Raw genomic sequence first — 15,344 nt, 5'->3', positions numbered from 1 at the left:
ACAGCTAAACTATTTTTACGATTTATATATTATTTATATCAGAAATATATTCTCAGAGAGGTTCACTTTCGAATGCTTAGTAACACTCAAGTAAACCCTTTCATAACTTTTTGAACGACGACTTCATTCCACTTTTTCCACTCAAGTCCTGGGACAAGTTGACGATCAAGCTAAAACAGCTGATCACATAATATTTCATTATACCCATGGACTATATAATACAAATTGATCCATCCATTAAGTTATTAATTTCATTCGTTTCCATGACGACGGCGACTTGAAACTATCATTGCTTATTATATTGCTTGCAGCTTACGTCACGGCTGTCAACGCAAATCAATTTTGGCAAGTAGTTTGCGTGTTCAACTTCAAAGCAAATTCTTGATCGTCTAACTGCAGCGTTAAACAAAGTCTATAGAGTTTAGACGATTGTATTCTCTCGAATTTCTGCTTGAATGCTCTCAACAATCTAGCTGCCTGCTTTCCAAATAACGAAAAGCTAAAGAGTAAGGAACTTGATATCATTTCTCATTACAAATTAACCATTATTACTAACTTATCATTATTTAACAATGATTGCTGATAAATGTAGAGCCTCACACAAAAACATATGCATGTGTCTTAATGAAAATTTGTCTTAATGAAAATATTCTTATTAATGAATGAGGAGAGAAAACTGTTACCAAACACTCAAAGCTCAGCAACATACAAACGTACATAAAATGTAAACAAGAGCAAACAATTCTCAAAGCTTTTGAAATATTGCTGTCAAGTTGTAAGTAGAAGATGGCATGGAGCGCAATGTCAACCACAAACTTGTTTTACAAAGTAATATACTAATAATATGAGAACGAAAGCTTCGCATTTCCTTGAGGCAATTAAAATAATATCTTTTTATTAAAAGTTAGCGCTTAAATTAACAGTTTTGCACAACAAATGTAAACAATCATTCACTATACTTAATTTACATACATTTGTAAATCCAAAGATCGCCACTTTGATCAGCTCAAGCAGCCAACTTTTCAACGCCCTCAGCCATCGACACAAAAGATTCCTTGCTGTATTTAATGGGGATCTGTGTTTTTTCGCTAACACTGAATTGAAAATTCTTTATTACAGTTCAACGTAAAAATATGCCTTGAGAGCGGAACATCGTCTGGATTCGTATAGAAGCCGCGATCCGTGAACTTATTGAACTGAAAGATGAGTATAGCTTCAACAAGGCTGGTTTCCAGCACAAAAACTTCAGGACGATGAAACCACAAAGTGGTCCCGTACATTTGAATTTACTATGTGTGGAACGTGCTACATCCGCGAATGAACGAACGAATACTTAAGACGAAGACTTAAAACATGAGTGTTCCTGTTGAGCTTGCTTAATGCACACGTTCTCACACGGACTTTCTGTTCCTCACAGTTTGCTAATATAACAAAAGAAAAACACTACACGGATAGATTGATAAGTACTGGTTGGGCACTTTCAGATATTTATATCCTTTAATGCACATATATCATATAAACATAAATACATATGTATATCAATATATTAATACATTCATATAAAATCACATGTTAACCGAGAAAAAGATTGACGAAATATTCAATTAAAGGTGTAATTAAGGTTTTCTTTAATCACAAAAACTGAAGAGAAATCCAACGCCTTAAATCGACTGTACTTTCAAATGGATGCCGCTTTCGGTACCGGTTACAAACTGCTTGCGATTGAATACCAAAGGAATCTCAGTCGCCGGGGAGGTGCTGAATTCAAAGTTACGTAATAAGTATGTCAGGGCGACGCGTATCTGCATTTGACCAAAACGCAAGCCGATACAATTACGTGGACCATCGCCGAAGGGCAGCCAATTGATGGAGTCTCGTGATTTCATTTCCTCCGGTGCAAAACGTTCCGGGTCGAATTTTTCGGGTTCCGGGTAAATCTCGGGATCATGATGCATTGCCATTACTGGTATGAATACAGTTGTATCTTTTTCTATCACATAGTTTGGATGTCCAGGCACAACATAATCGGCCATAGCCTTACGCTGCAAGTGTGGTACTATTGGATACTTACGAAGGGTTTCTAGAACAATAGAAGAAAGTATGTTTTGTTATTGTATGGAATTGGAATTCATTTTGTATTACTCACCTGCTACGACCTGTTTCATATAAGACATCGAATTTACACATTCATAAGTCACCTTACCGCCATGATTTTCAACCGTCTCTAGTATTTCTTCGCGTAGGCGCTTTTGAATGTCTGGATTTAGGGCCAATTCATAAAGTAAAAATGAAAGTGTCGAAGATGATGTCTCAAAGCCAGCTACAAAGAACACAAACACCTGCGCCGTCATCTCCTCCAACGTAAGCCCTTTTTCCTCGTTTTTATCATCGAACTTTAGTTTTCCTTTGTTTAGCTCCATCAGAATGTTCAAAAAATCATTACGCTGCACATTCTTCTTCTCTCTATAATCAACTGCTTCACGTACAATGTTGAAGAAGAAATCATTTATGGCGTCTGGTGCTACACGAACATGAAGTTTTCGTGCCAAACTCGGGGCGGCCGTTATCATACTATCAACGAAACTTGAATGACGACGTTCGGTAAAAAGACGACGTCCCATTTGACGGAAAATAGCATCAGGGTTCTTGAGACTGTTACACTCTATGCCGAAAGCACAAGATCCAATTACATCAGTGGTGAAACGTGCTAACAGGTCCTTGATCTCAATTACGTTACTCTTCTTGATGTCGCCATTTAAGGTTTCAACGAATTGCTCAGCCACCGAAACCACAGTGGGAAACATGAACTTCATTTGACCAGAGGTAAAGGTGGGTGTGAGTTTATTACGCATCACGCGCCATTTCTGACTTTGTAACAAAAACAAATGCCCAGTTATGGGATCATCTTTCTCGTTGACATAAAGGCCACGTTCACTGAAGTTGTTAAAGTCTTTAATTAACACCTGTTTTGTCAACTCCGGTGTTAGTACAAGGACCGTCGGCTTTTGAAGAAAGTAAAGACCGCAAAAGGGACCCGACCCCAAATGCCGTTTGTATACTTTAGTAAAAGCTTCGGCAAAAGTCATAGTCTTTCCAACACCTTGTAGATTGCCATGAATCCAATTTGGCGAATCGTGCGGGATGCCTTTCCGTTGCCAATATGTTAAGTTACGATGCGCTATATAAATGACTGCGCCAACAGCCGCCAAAATAATGCTCAACAAAATTTCCGTCACTGCCATTTTTTCGTTCAACACTTTTATCGTAGACTATCTCACTGTTCGATATACAAGTTTGACTATACAAGCTCAGCATTGAGCACCAACTGATGGTAGTTATTCGTGAGTTCAACATTTATACTCGTAGGACGTATCAATAAATGACCGCGATAAGATTATTGCGGGTAAAAATCTAACGTAATTTGTTTTCGAATTGAGTAAGTTAAACTTCTATTGGAGTATGGAATAGCCATAATTTTTGAAAGTCACTATGAAAATCATATTTCTACCGTACTGACCACACCTAAGAATAGTTGAAAGGGAAATCTCGGGTGACCCTTAGATTGAAAGCATTTCATGTATGTGCATGGTGTTGGGTGCAAAGAACTCTTGCAAGTTTAATGACGATATTTGCATGACTCGGAATTCTACTCGTCTTATTTCGATTAGTTTTAGTTGTTACAAACAAGCGTTAGGTAAACAAAACCATTATATTCTACAGCAACATACGAGTATTGCGAGAGTATAAAAATGCATAATGCTCACGCACACTATCGAATTAGAGCTCGCGGTAGCTTCTCCATATATGTACATACACATAATTATATTTATGCAAGTCATTTGCAGTTAACTTTGTAGATAATCATTTTGTTACCGTGCTGAGCAGAGGCCAACGAACACTTACAAGTTTAATTACGATATTTGCATCACTCGGAATTCTATTCGTCTTATTTAAGTGGGAGTGGAACCTATGGGTCAAAATTTATTGCAATTCCGAAAAAAACTACATACATAATATATGTATATAATTCGAGCAATATTCGATCAATACAGTAGAGTTGAGTGGTTGAGTGGACCAAGTCAAAAAAGGCAGACAGCGGCATCAACAGCTGCTGGACAAATTAAATATTGCAAATTGAATTTAAGTTTTTCTTTTGATAGAAGTTCAATTTTTCCAGAAAACACAGTGGCCGTTATTATAGAAATTTAAATTTCCAAGAACAACGAAATTTTGACGAAAGCGTAAGCGAGCTGAGTATGCGAGAATCATGCAACACATCAATTTGGCCATTTTCAGAGAATTTTCATGTGGGGCGGCTATTGAGCTAATACTATGTTCGGTTCGATATTGAAAACACATTTGTGGGTTGTGAAATCTTAGTCGTTCGGACCGACAATGTGTGTTTTCGATGAGTTTTCACTGACAACCATCAATGGGGGGACTCTCTTGCTCTTGCTAGATTGCACGATGACACAAAATGCAAAAATCTTATACCGAAATATGCAAGGCCAAGAGAGCACCCATTGCAGAATTTAGTGATATATGACGGCACGAAAATAAACATGGGGTTGGTCTGACATATTTTACAGCCATTGCAAATAATTTTCTGCGGGCCTTTGTTGTCGTGCCGTTGCACCAAGAAGAAAATTCAGCAATTCGTGCACAGTGCAAGGGTTTTGCAAGAGCAAGAGAATCCCCCTAATATGACAATATCAAGTGACAGCTGTATTTGTATATGGAATGTAAACAAATATCAAGTGACAACTTAAGACCGGCAAAATATGTCTTCCAATAAAATCGATTAAACTAGAGCAGGCACCGATTATAATGAGTGGAATGTAGGTTTTCAAGTAGTTTTCAGCGAAAACTGTGTTTTTACCACAAAAACCAGTTTCCAACAAAAACATGTTTTCGTTGTCGGTCCAAACATAGTATTAGAATCACAAAGTACAACAATTCAAATGTCGAGGGAGGGGAGATGCAGAAAAAAAGAAGTGACCAGCTGCAACGATTTAACCGACGGCGGCAAGGGAGAAAATGTTATGAGGCAAATGAATGAAAAAAGAAGAAGAAGAATTTATGTATGAAATCTTGAAGAAATGAAATGAGAACAAAAAATGTACATATGTTTTGTATAAATTGGTATAAGTTTGTTCAAGTAATGTCAATGTAAAGTCCATACGATATATATATACATATGTATGAATATTTTATTGAATTTTAAGCAATAGTAGTAGAGACACCTACCTCTTGATTTTCTTCTGCCGCGACTGTCCTTCGGAGCGTGCGCGCATCGACTGGATTCGGTAGAGGTCGTTCCTAGCTAACGAACATGCAGCTGGTCAGCTGTCTCCGAGCTCTTGAAGAGAGAGAGAGAGAGTGGTGCAAGCCGGAAATGCAGCGTTCGTTAGTGCAGAGATACGCGGTTAAATGCTGGGTGAAACTCGGTAAATCGACGACAGAGACATTTTATATGATCAAACAGGCTCACCCAGATGTTGCTTTAGCAAGAAGTAGTGTGTTTTGGTGGCCCCAGGCCTTTTTGGAGGTCCGGGAGGAGGTCGCAAAGTATTGCGTTTAATTTCACAGATGTTAAATTTATCAAAATCTGTGGTTCATGACATTGTTGCAGAACACTTAAACATGCGCAAAGTGTACGCGAAGGTAGCCCCAAAAGTTCTCACTGATGACCAGAAATTGCGGCGAGTGGAAGTGTGCCAAGAAAATTTGAACATTCACATAGTGACCCCCAATTTTTGAGTAACGTAATCACAGGTCTCTCCGGACTTTTTTCTGCCGAAGGCCAATGAAAGGCAAGCATTTTGAGACGACAGAGGGGATCTAAGCAGCATGCACCTCGTTTCTCATGGCTATCCCGTAGAATGCCTTCCGTGACGCCTTCAATGCTTGGAAATCGCGCTGACAGTGCTGCATCGACGCAGAAGGTGCCTACTTTGAAAGTTTTTAAAGAATTGTAACGATTGGTTCAATAAATTTTTTTAAATCGACTCAGTCCTATTACTTTCCGGACAAACCCTGTATAGTGTTCAATCCGCAATTCACACTGAGGGATGTGAAAGGAAGTGCAGATAAGCTGAGTGCTGATGAATGGTAGTTTATAACAATTTGTGTTTGCAAAGCAACTTCTTAAAGAGGCAGCCAAATTGTTTGTGCGTAGCCAAACAGAAATCATTACAGAATCGTCGTAATAAGAATAATAAAAGTTTTCGCGAATATTTGTACGCTTTGATAGAAATTGCGGAGCCAGTGGGTTTAAATTACGAGAGTCTAATTTAGTATTTTATTGGTGGATCAATATATCAGGAACGAACAATTCATAAGCTCCAAGAGAGAGCACATAATTGTCGACAACCTTCAAGCAGAGAGAAATCATTAAATGGCAAAGCAACGGCAGTAGAACCATGGCTCCAAAGAAAGTGTTTCAGTTGTGAGAATAAAGCACATAAAGTGTTTCAAGAACAGACTGATAGACCATCGTCAATATGAATGCGATCGCAGAGCCGACATGCATATGAAACAGACTCAAGACGCGGTAGCTCTTTCAGTGTTTAGAGTAAGAGTGCCATCTTCAAGCCAACACTGATGGATGACTTGGTAATCAGTGTTCTAATTGATACCGGAGCTAACGTGAGTTCGATGAGGTGTGATATGTTTAAGCGTTTAAGGATTTCAAAGCTTAGCGATAATCGTTCGATAGTGGGAGGGATTAAAAACAGTGAAGTATGTACACCAGATAGTTTTGAAATAAATATCGAAGTGTATGGGACTCATTTCATAGTGGTTTTCCATGTTACTGGGCTGACAGGCGAATTATAGTAAATGATATTTTGAAGAGCGTAAACATTTTTTTTCGGCAGGAAAGAGCTGGAAAGTTTAAATAATGAAGATAGCTTAGGGAGAAGCCATGAATGTCAAAGTAAAAACGAAAGCGATTTCGTAGATAAGGGGCTTAAAGTAAAGGAAGAAGAGGGCAGCGCAAATGATAGTAATTTGGGTCTAACTAAAAGACAATACGCGGTAATTTTCCAATGGTACTATTCGATAATGTGTTGGAAAAATTACAAAGGAATAGTGTGTTCCCCACTCTAGATATTGCCAACGGATTTTTTCACGTTCTCGTGAATGAGTGTTCAAAACTATACACATCTTTTATAACATATGGAGGGCAATATGAATTTAACTTCGTATCATTTGGACTTCCTGATTCACCAGCTATATTTGTTGACTCATTTCATCAATAATCAGAGATTTGAGCAAATTGTACTAACTTATATGGATCACATTATCATCCCTGGACAAACCATTGAGGAAAGCATTGACAAATTAAGAACTGTGTTAACAAGAACAGCAACATACGGATTAACTGGACGAAGTGTTCTTTCTTGAAATAGAAAATCGATTTTTTATAAGTAAGAAAACTACTCCAGCAGAGGAAAAATACAACTCCTATGAACTTCAAGAGCTAGCGATTATCCCAGGATTAAAGAAATCGCGTGTGTATGTGTTTATGATTAAAAAATTTAACAAAAAATACATTCATTCGCTTCCGAAACCAAAACACAAAGTAACTCACAAGTCCCAAAACTATGAGTAATAGAATTTGCGTTCTTGCCATTTTAACGAAAGAATGATTAATACACGAGTACTCTTCCGTCGAACGCAAAGCCTATATTGATCATGCTAAGGGCACATGGTTTTCGCATGAACTTTCTGTCTCTCACAGTTCGCTAATACAAAGAAAAAAACGATTGCGCAGATAGACTGATTTGTTGGCCACGTCCTGATATTTATATCAGAAGTGATCCCTGAACTTTTCTTTAGTCACACATAAGCATAAATATATATAATTCAGACGAAATCACATGTTCATCGAGAAATAAGTTTTTTTTTAGGGCTTCCTTTAACTATATAAAATGAAGAGAAGTACATCGCCTTAAATCGACTGTACTTTCAAATGGATGCCGCTTTCGGTACCGGTTACAAACTGCTTGCGATTGAATACCAAAGGAATCTCAGTCGCCGGGGAGATGCTGAATTCAAAGTTACGTAATAAGTATGTCAGGGCGACGCGTATCTGCATTTGACCAAAACGCAAGCCGATACAATTACGTGGACCATCGCCGAAGGGCAACCAGTTGATGGAGTCTCGTGATTTCATTTCGTCCGGTGCAAAACGTTCCGGGTCGAATTTTTCGGGTTCCGGGTAAATCTCGGGATCATGATGCATTGCCATTACTGGTATGAATACAGTTGTATCTTTTTCTATCACATAGTTTGGATGTCCAGGCACAACATAATCGGCCATAGCCTTACGCTGCAAATGTGGTAATACTGGATACTTACGAAGTGTTTCTAAGACAATAGAGGAAAGAATGTTTTGTTATTGTATTGAATTGGAATACACTTTTGCATTACTCACCTGCTACGACCTGTTTCATATAAGCCATCGAATTTACACATTCATAAGTCACCTTACCGCCATGATTTTCAACCGTCTCTAGTATTTCTTCGCGTAGGCGCTTTTGAATGTCTGGATTTAGGGCCAACTCAAAGAGTAAAAATGAAAGTGTCGTAGATGATGTCTCAAAGCCACCGATAAAGAAGACAAACACCTGCGCCGCCATCTCCTCCAACGTAAGCCCTTTTTCCCCGTTTTTACCGTCGAACTTTAATTTTCCTTTGTTTAATTCCATCAGAATATTCAAAAAATCATTACGCTGCACATTATTCTTCTCTCTATAATCAACTGCTTCACGTACAATGTTGAAGAAGAAATCATTTATCGCGTCCGGTAGCAAACGAACATGAAGTTTTCGTGCCACACTCGGAGCGGCCAATATCATGGTATCACCGAAAGTAGAATGACGACGATCAGTAAAGAGACGACGACCCATTTGACGGAAAATAGCATCAGGGTTTTTGAGACTGTTACACTCTATGCCAAAAGCACAAGATCCAATTACATCAGTGGTGAAACGTGCTAACAGGTCCTTGATCTCAATTACGCTACTCTTCTTGATGTCGCCATTTAAGGTTTCAACGAATTGCTCAGCCACCGAAACCACAGTAGGAAACATGAACTTCATTTGACCAGAGGTAAAGGTGGGTGTGAGTTTATTACGCATCACGCGCCATTTCTGACTATCTAACAAAAACAAATGCCCAGTGAGGGGATCATCTTCCTCGTTGACATACATGCCCCGATCGCTGAAGTTGTTAAAGTCTTTAATTAACACCTGTTTGGTCAACTCCGGTGTTAGTACAAGGACCGTCGGCTTTTGTAGAAAGTAAAAACCGCAAAAGGGACCCGACCCCAAGTGCCGTTTGTATACTTTAGTAAAGGCTTCGGCAAAAGTCATAGTCTTTCCAACACCTTGTAGATTGCCATGAATCCAATTTGGCGAATCGTGCGGTATGCCTTTCCGTTGCCAATATGTTAAGTTACGATGCGCTATATAAATGACTGCGGCAACAGCCGCCAAAATAATGCTCAACAAAATTTCCGTCACTGCCATTTTTTCGTTCAACACTTTCGTTGTAGACTATCTCACTGTTCGGTGTACAAGTTTGAATATACAAGCTCAGCATTGAGCACCAACTGATGGTAGTTATTCGTGAGTTCAACATTTATACCCGTAGTACGTAGCAACAAATGTTGAACGCGATAAGATTATTGCGGGTAAAAATCTAACGTAATTTGTTTTCGAATTGAGTAAGTTAAACTTCTATTGGAGTATGGAATAGCCATAATTTTTGAAAGTCACTATGAAAATCATATTTCTACCGTACTGACCACACCTAAGAATAGTTGGAAGGGTAATCTCGAGAGCTGTAAAGAATGAGACTATGCGTAGCGTTGGGTGCTAACGAACTCTTGAAAGTTTAATTACGATATTGAAGTTACTCGGAATTATATTGTTCCTCGGTTCTCTCCAGCTTTATTACCCTACAGTCACACGTTGACAGTGACGACTTGCTGTATCTGAGGATTTCCTCAATTTCACTCGCTGAAGAAGGTTCAGCTGGGAACCAGACGCGAGACCTATGGCAAAGCGGAAGATCGGCTCTTTCCGCAGCCTCCAGCTTGACTCCCTTCCATACCCCACCCGAGAGACTGCCTCCTTATATAGAACAGTCGATCGTTCATTGGCACATCTAACGACTATTCTCACTTTTTGGGTGTGACCCAGGTTTTCCTCTGGCTACCTTTAGGAAGACTAAAGTAATAGCCACCGCTGCTCTTTTCCATTCCTCGCAGGAGATGTCACCATCCTCCGTGCTGCGGTCGAACATGCCTAGCTAGGTTGAGCCAGGGTTTTTAATGATTTCGCTAAAGTTGGTGCAGCCCCATTCCGCATTTCTTTTCCAAGGGAGGCTTCTCCCTCATGCGACCTTTGGTTTCACTTACGTCCGTTCTTGCTCTAACGTCGTCGCTTTCCCTCAGCCCCTTCTTGGCTCACTCGAATGCATAAGCATGCTGTTCCACGATTTTGGGTGCTAAGCGGTGGTCTGCCTTCAGCTTCCTAGCTATCGCTGTCTTGCTTATGTCTCCCGTAGAGCCCTTCATGAGTCTAGCAAAGGTTCCTTTGCTAGTGCTAGCAATTCCGCCGCTTATGAAGATAGAGATTTCTATTGGAGTATCGGTATTGCTGCATTTCGCCAGCGACAGTACCGTCGCCTCAGGAGCAGCATTCCCATCCGGGACAGATCTGGGTATCGGTTTCGACAGTCCTTCCCCTCCCTGTGTCAAATTTCCGTCAACGTTTGTCTTATTCTTGTTAGTGTACATGCAAATAAGGTCCCCACTCAGAGTCGCTATCCGTCCCCCAAAAAAGATAGTCACATTTAATGGTCCCAATGGCGTTACTCATGATGCACTAGCTCGGAGGCGACAACATTTCAAGTCGTTTACTTCTTGCTAACAGATATTCGCTTTGCAGAGTAAAATAATACGTTGATGAACCAGACGATTAAAGCACGCGTTAAGCTATCACAGAGAACTTCACACCAGTGAGAACAAATCAATAATTTACTGTTTATCTATAATTTTTTAAATTCTAAACAAAGTCTATTGAGTTTAGTCGCATGTATTCTCACGAAGTTCTCTCAACAAACTAGCTGACTCCTCTCACAAATAATGTAAAGCTAAAGCAGTAAGCAACTTGAAAGAGTGCAATTTGTCTTAATGGAAATATTACTATTACTGAATGAGGAGAGAACAATGTTACCAAACACTCAACGCTCAGCAACATACAAACGTACACAAAATGTAAGCAACGGCAAACAGTTCTCAAAGCTTTTGAAATACTGCTGCCAAGTTGTAAATAGAAGATGACATGGAGCGCAATGTCAACCACAAACTTGTTTTACAAAGTAATATACTAATAATATGAGAACGAAAGCTTCGCGTTTCCTTGAGGCAATTAAAATAATATCTATTTATTGAAAGTTTGCGCTTTAATTGACAGCATCTGCATACAACAATGTAATCAATCTTCAATTATACTTAATTGTACTTCCAAAGATCACCACCTCGATCAGCTCAAGCAGCCAACTTTTCAACGCTCAGGTAAATATCACCCTCAGCCAACGACAGAAAAGATTCCTTGCTGTATTTAATGGGGATCTGTGTTTTTTCGCTAACACTAAACTTGAAGTTCTTCAACAAGTAAGCCAAGCCAACTCTTGTCTGCATAAGACCGAAACGCAGCCCAACGCAATTACGCGGACCATCGCCGAAGGGCAGCCACTCAGTGGAATCGCGCAGCGCCACCTTTTCGGGCGTAAAGTGGTCGGGATCAAACTGTTCCGGATTGGGATAGTAATCCTCGTCATAGTGTATACCCACAGCCGGGATTATCACAAACGTGCCCTTCTTAATTTCATATCTGGGTTGATCGGGCACTTGATAGTCCTCCAGACATTCCCGCACAAGCATGGGCAATATTGTATGTTTGCGTAGTGTTTCTTATTGAGACATGAATTATTATTGAATTCTTAAGCCAATTGCATTAAAGGGAATAAGTGCGCACTTACCTGATATCACTTGGTTCAAGTAAACCATTTCGTTCATACATTCATAAGTGAATTCACCGTTATGTTTCTGCAGTACTTCAACAACTTCCTGTCGCGCACGTTGCTGTATGTCGTCACGCTGTGCCAGCTCGTAGAGCGCAAAGCCCATGGTTGTCGACGAGGTCTCAAACCCGGCTACCATAAATACAAATGCTTGCGCGGCCAACTCTTCAACGGTTATATTCGTCATTGCCTGACCGTCCTCTGACTTCATCATTTTATTATTTTTCAAATCCAACAGCATATCGAAAAAGTCATGACGTTTAATGTTATTCGCTTCACGATATGCTATATTTTCATGAACAATGCGCATGTAGAAGTCCGTTATGTGATCGGGTGTTATTTTAATATGTAAACGTCGAGACAATTTGGGAAATAGAAGAATTAATGCCATCGCTAATGGACCATGACGGTGATCTGTGAACACACGTCTACCCATCTGACGGAATGGGTCATTGGGATTCTTCAAGCTGTTACAGTCGATGCCAAAAGCGCATGAACCAATCACGTCAGCGGTGTAGCGCCCAAGAGAATCGCGCACTTCTAGTGTAGACCGCCGTTTACCATTCACGGCCTCATTATATACATTCACAAGCTCTGCGGCCACTCTAGTAACTGTCGGATACATTTGTTTCATTTTGCCAGAAGTGAATGTTGGTGAGAGCTTATTGCGCATGGCACGCCATTTATGACCGTCCAACGAAAAGAGATGCCCTGAGAGTGGATCATCATCTGGATTCGTATAGAAGCCGCGATCGGTGAACTTATTGAATTCCTTGATGAGTATAGCTTTAACAAGGCTGGTTTCCAGTACAAAAACTGCAGGACGATGAAACCAATAGAAACCACAAAACGGTCCCGTACCTTTGAATTTACTATACGTGGAACGTCCTATATCCGCGAATGAACGTGTTTTGAGCATTCCCACCAAATTTCCCAGCAAATAGTTTGGCTTATCGCACGCGATGCCAAGATCCTGCCAAGTATTCATGCGCTTCCGAAACCAATAGGCAAAGTAACCCACAAGCCCCAAGACTATGAGTAATAGAATTTGCGTTATTGCCATTTGAACGAACGAGTGCTTAAAACACGAGCATTCCTCCGTCCAAAGCAAATGATGAACTAACGCCACAAAAATTCATTGAGCAGTCAAGCAGTAGAAAGCTTATGTTGAGCAGGTTCTCACATGCACTTTCTGTCTCTCACACTTCGCCAATATAAAGAATGAAAAAAACTACGCAGATAGCTTGATAAGTACTGGTTGAATACTTCTTGATATTAATATCAGAAGAGATACGTGAACTTAATACGTATATCATCATATAAATATATCACAATATTAATACAATTCATGGGCAATCACATGCTTATCGAGAAACAAGTTTGCCGAAATATTAAATTTAATGATTTAATTAGAGTTTTCCTTAATTCTGAACTAAAAATTAACTGAAGAGAAATCCATCGCCTTAAATCGACTGTACTTTCAAATGGATGCCGCTTTTGCTAGCGTTTATAAACTGCTTGGGATTGAATACCAAAGGAATCTCAGTCGCCGGGGAGGTGCTGAATTCAAAGTTACGTAATAAGTATGTCAGGGCGACGCGAATCTGCATTTGACCAAAACGCAAGCCGATACAATTACGTGGACCATCGCCGAAGGGCAACCAATTGATGGAGTCTCGTGATTTCATTTCCTCCGGTGCAAAACGTTCCGGGTCGAATTTTTCGGGATCCGGGTAAATCTCGGGATCATGATGCATTGCCATTACTGGTATGAATACAGTTGTATCTTTTTCTATCACATAGTTTGGATGTCCAGGCACAACATAATCGGCCATAGCCTTACGCTGCAAAAGTGGTACTATTGGATTCTTACGAAGGGTTTCTAGAACAATAGAAGAAAGTATGTTTTGTTATTGTATTGAATTGGAATACACTTTTGTATTACTCACCTGCTACGACCTGTTTCATATAAGACATCGAATTTACACATTCATAAGTCACCTTACCGCCATGATGTTCAACCGCCTGAAATATTTCTTGACGTAGGCGCTTTTGAATGTCTGGATTTAGGGCCAATTCATAAAGTAAAAATGAAAGTGTCGAAGATGATGTCTCAAAGCCAGCTACAAAGAACACAAACACCTGCGCCGTCATCTCCTCCAACGTAAGCCCTTTTTCCTCGTTTTTATCGTCGAACTTTAGTTTTCCTTTGTTTAGCTCCATCAGAATGTTCAAAAAATCATTACGCTGCACATTATTCTTCTCTCTATAATCAACTGCTTCACGTACAATATTGAAGAAGAAATCACTTATCGCGTCCGGTACTATACGAACATGAAGTTTTCGTGCCACACTCGGAGCGGCCAATATCATGCTATGAACGAAACGAGAATGCCTACGTTCGGTAAAAGCACGAACCCATTTGACGGAAAATAGAATCAGGGTTCTTGAGACTGTTACACTCTATGCCGAAAGCACAAGATCCAATTACATCAGTGGTGAAACGTGCTAAAATTTCCTTGATCTCAATTACGTTACTCTTCTTGATGTCGCCATTTAAGGTTTCAACGAATTGCTCAGCCACCGAAACCACAGTAGGAAACATGAACTTCATTTGACCAGAGGTAAAGGTGGGTGTAAGTTTATTACGCATCACGCGCCATTTCTGACTTTGTAACAAAAACAAATGCCCAGTTATGGGATCATCTTTCTCGTTGACATAAAAGCCACGTTCACTGAAGTTGTTAAAGTCTTTAATTAACACCTGTTTGGTCAACTCTGGTGTGAGTACAAGGACCGACGGCTTTTGTAGAAAGTAAAAACCGCAAAAGGGACCCGACCCCAAGTGCCGTCTGTACACTTTAGTAACGGCTTCGGCAATAGTCATGGTCTTTCCAACACCTTGTAGATTGCCATGAATCCAATTTGGCGAATCATGCGGGATGCTCTCTGTTGCCAATATGTTAAGTTACGATGCGATATATAAATAATCACGGCAACGGCCGCCAAAATAATGCTCAACAAAACTTCCGTCACTGCCATTTTTTGCTTCACACTTTCGTCGTAGATTCTGTCGCCGTTCTATGTGCAAATTTGACTGTACAAGCTCCGCATTGAGCACCAACTGATGGTAGTTCCTCGTGAGTTCAACATTTATAGTAAAGAATACGACTAATACAAACATTACTAGCTAACTTCTTGTCAGTACAAGTTGTATCCACTCATAAGGCATACATATGTTCTAC

The 15,344-nt window shown here is 40.0% G+C and overlaps 3 protein-coding genes and 1 pseudogene across 3 annotated transcripts; all 4 read right to left on the bottom strand.

Annotated features, from left to right (window-relative positions):
- Nucleotides 1–1,098: 1,098 nt before the first annotated feature.
- On the bottom strand, nt 1,099–3,368 carry LOC120773129 (cytochrome P450 6a8-like). Its single transcript, XM_040102125.1, has 2 exons — nt 2,147–3,368; nt 1,099–2,080 (listed from the first exon to the last, which is right to left on the bottom strand). The coding sequence occupies exons 1-2, from the start codon at nt 3,240–3,242 to the stop codon at nt 1,662–1,664; spliced, it is 1,515 nt and encodes a 504-aa protein (XP_039958059.1). The 5' UTR covers nt 3,243–3,368; the 3' UTR covers nt 1,099–1,661.
- A 4,533-nt stretch (nt 3,369–7,901) lies between these two features.
- On the bottom strand, nt 7,902–9,578 carry LOC120773130 (cytochrome P450 6a2-like). Its single transcript, XM_040102126.1, has 2 exons — nt 8,441–9,578; nt 7,902–8,373 (listed from the first exon to the last, which is right to left on the bottom strand). Exons 1-2 carry the CDS (start codon nt 9,534–9,536, stop codon nt 7,955–7,957), a joined length of 1,515 nt encoding a protein of 504 aa, XP_039958060.1. The 5' UTR covers nt 9,537–9,578; the 3' UTR covers nt 7,902–7,954.
- A 1,852-nt stretch (nt 9,579–11,430) lies between these two features.
- Nucleotides 11,431–13,162, bottom strand: LOC120773128 (probable cytochrome P450 6a21). Its single transcript, XM_040102124.1, has 2 exons — nt 12,058–13,162; nt 11,431–11,988 (listed from the first exon to the last, which is right to left on the bottom strand). The coding sequence occupies exons 1-2, from the start codon at nt 13,160–13,162 to the stop codon at nt 11,564–11,566; spliced, it is 1,530 nt and encodes a 509-aa protein (XP_039958058.1). The 3' UTR covers nt 11,431–11,563.
- Nucleotides 13,163–13,487: 325 nt separating this feature from the next.
- Nucleotides 13,488–15,212, bottom strand: LOC120773131 (annotated as a pseudogene).
- Nucleotides 15,213–15,344: the final 132 nt, after the last annotated feature.

The sequence above is a fragment of the Bactrocera tryoni genome, chromosome 3 (genome assembly GCF_016617805.1).
Source record: "Bactrocera tryoni isolate S06 chromosome 3, CSIRO_BtryS06_freeze2, whole genome shotgun sequence".
NCBI classification, from domain to species: Eukaryota; Metazoa; Arthropoda; class Insecta; order Diptera; family Tephritidae; genus Bactrocera; species Bactrocera tryoni.
This window is presented reverse-complemented; position numbering and strand designations above follow the sequence as displayed.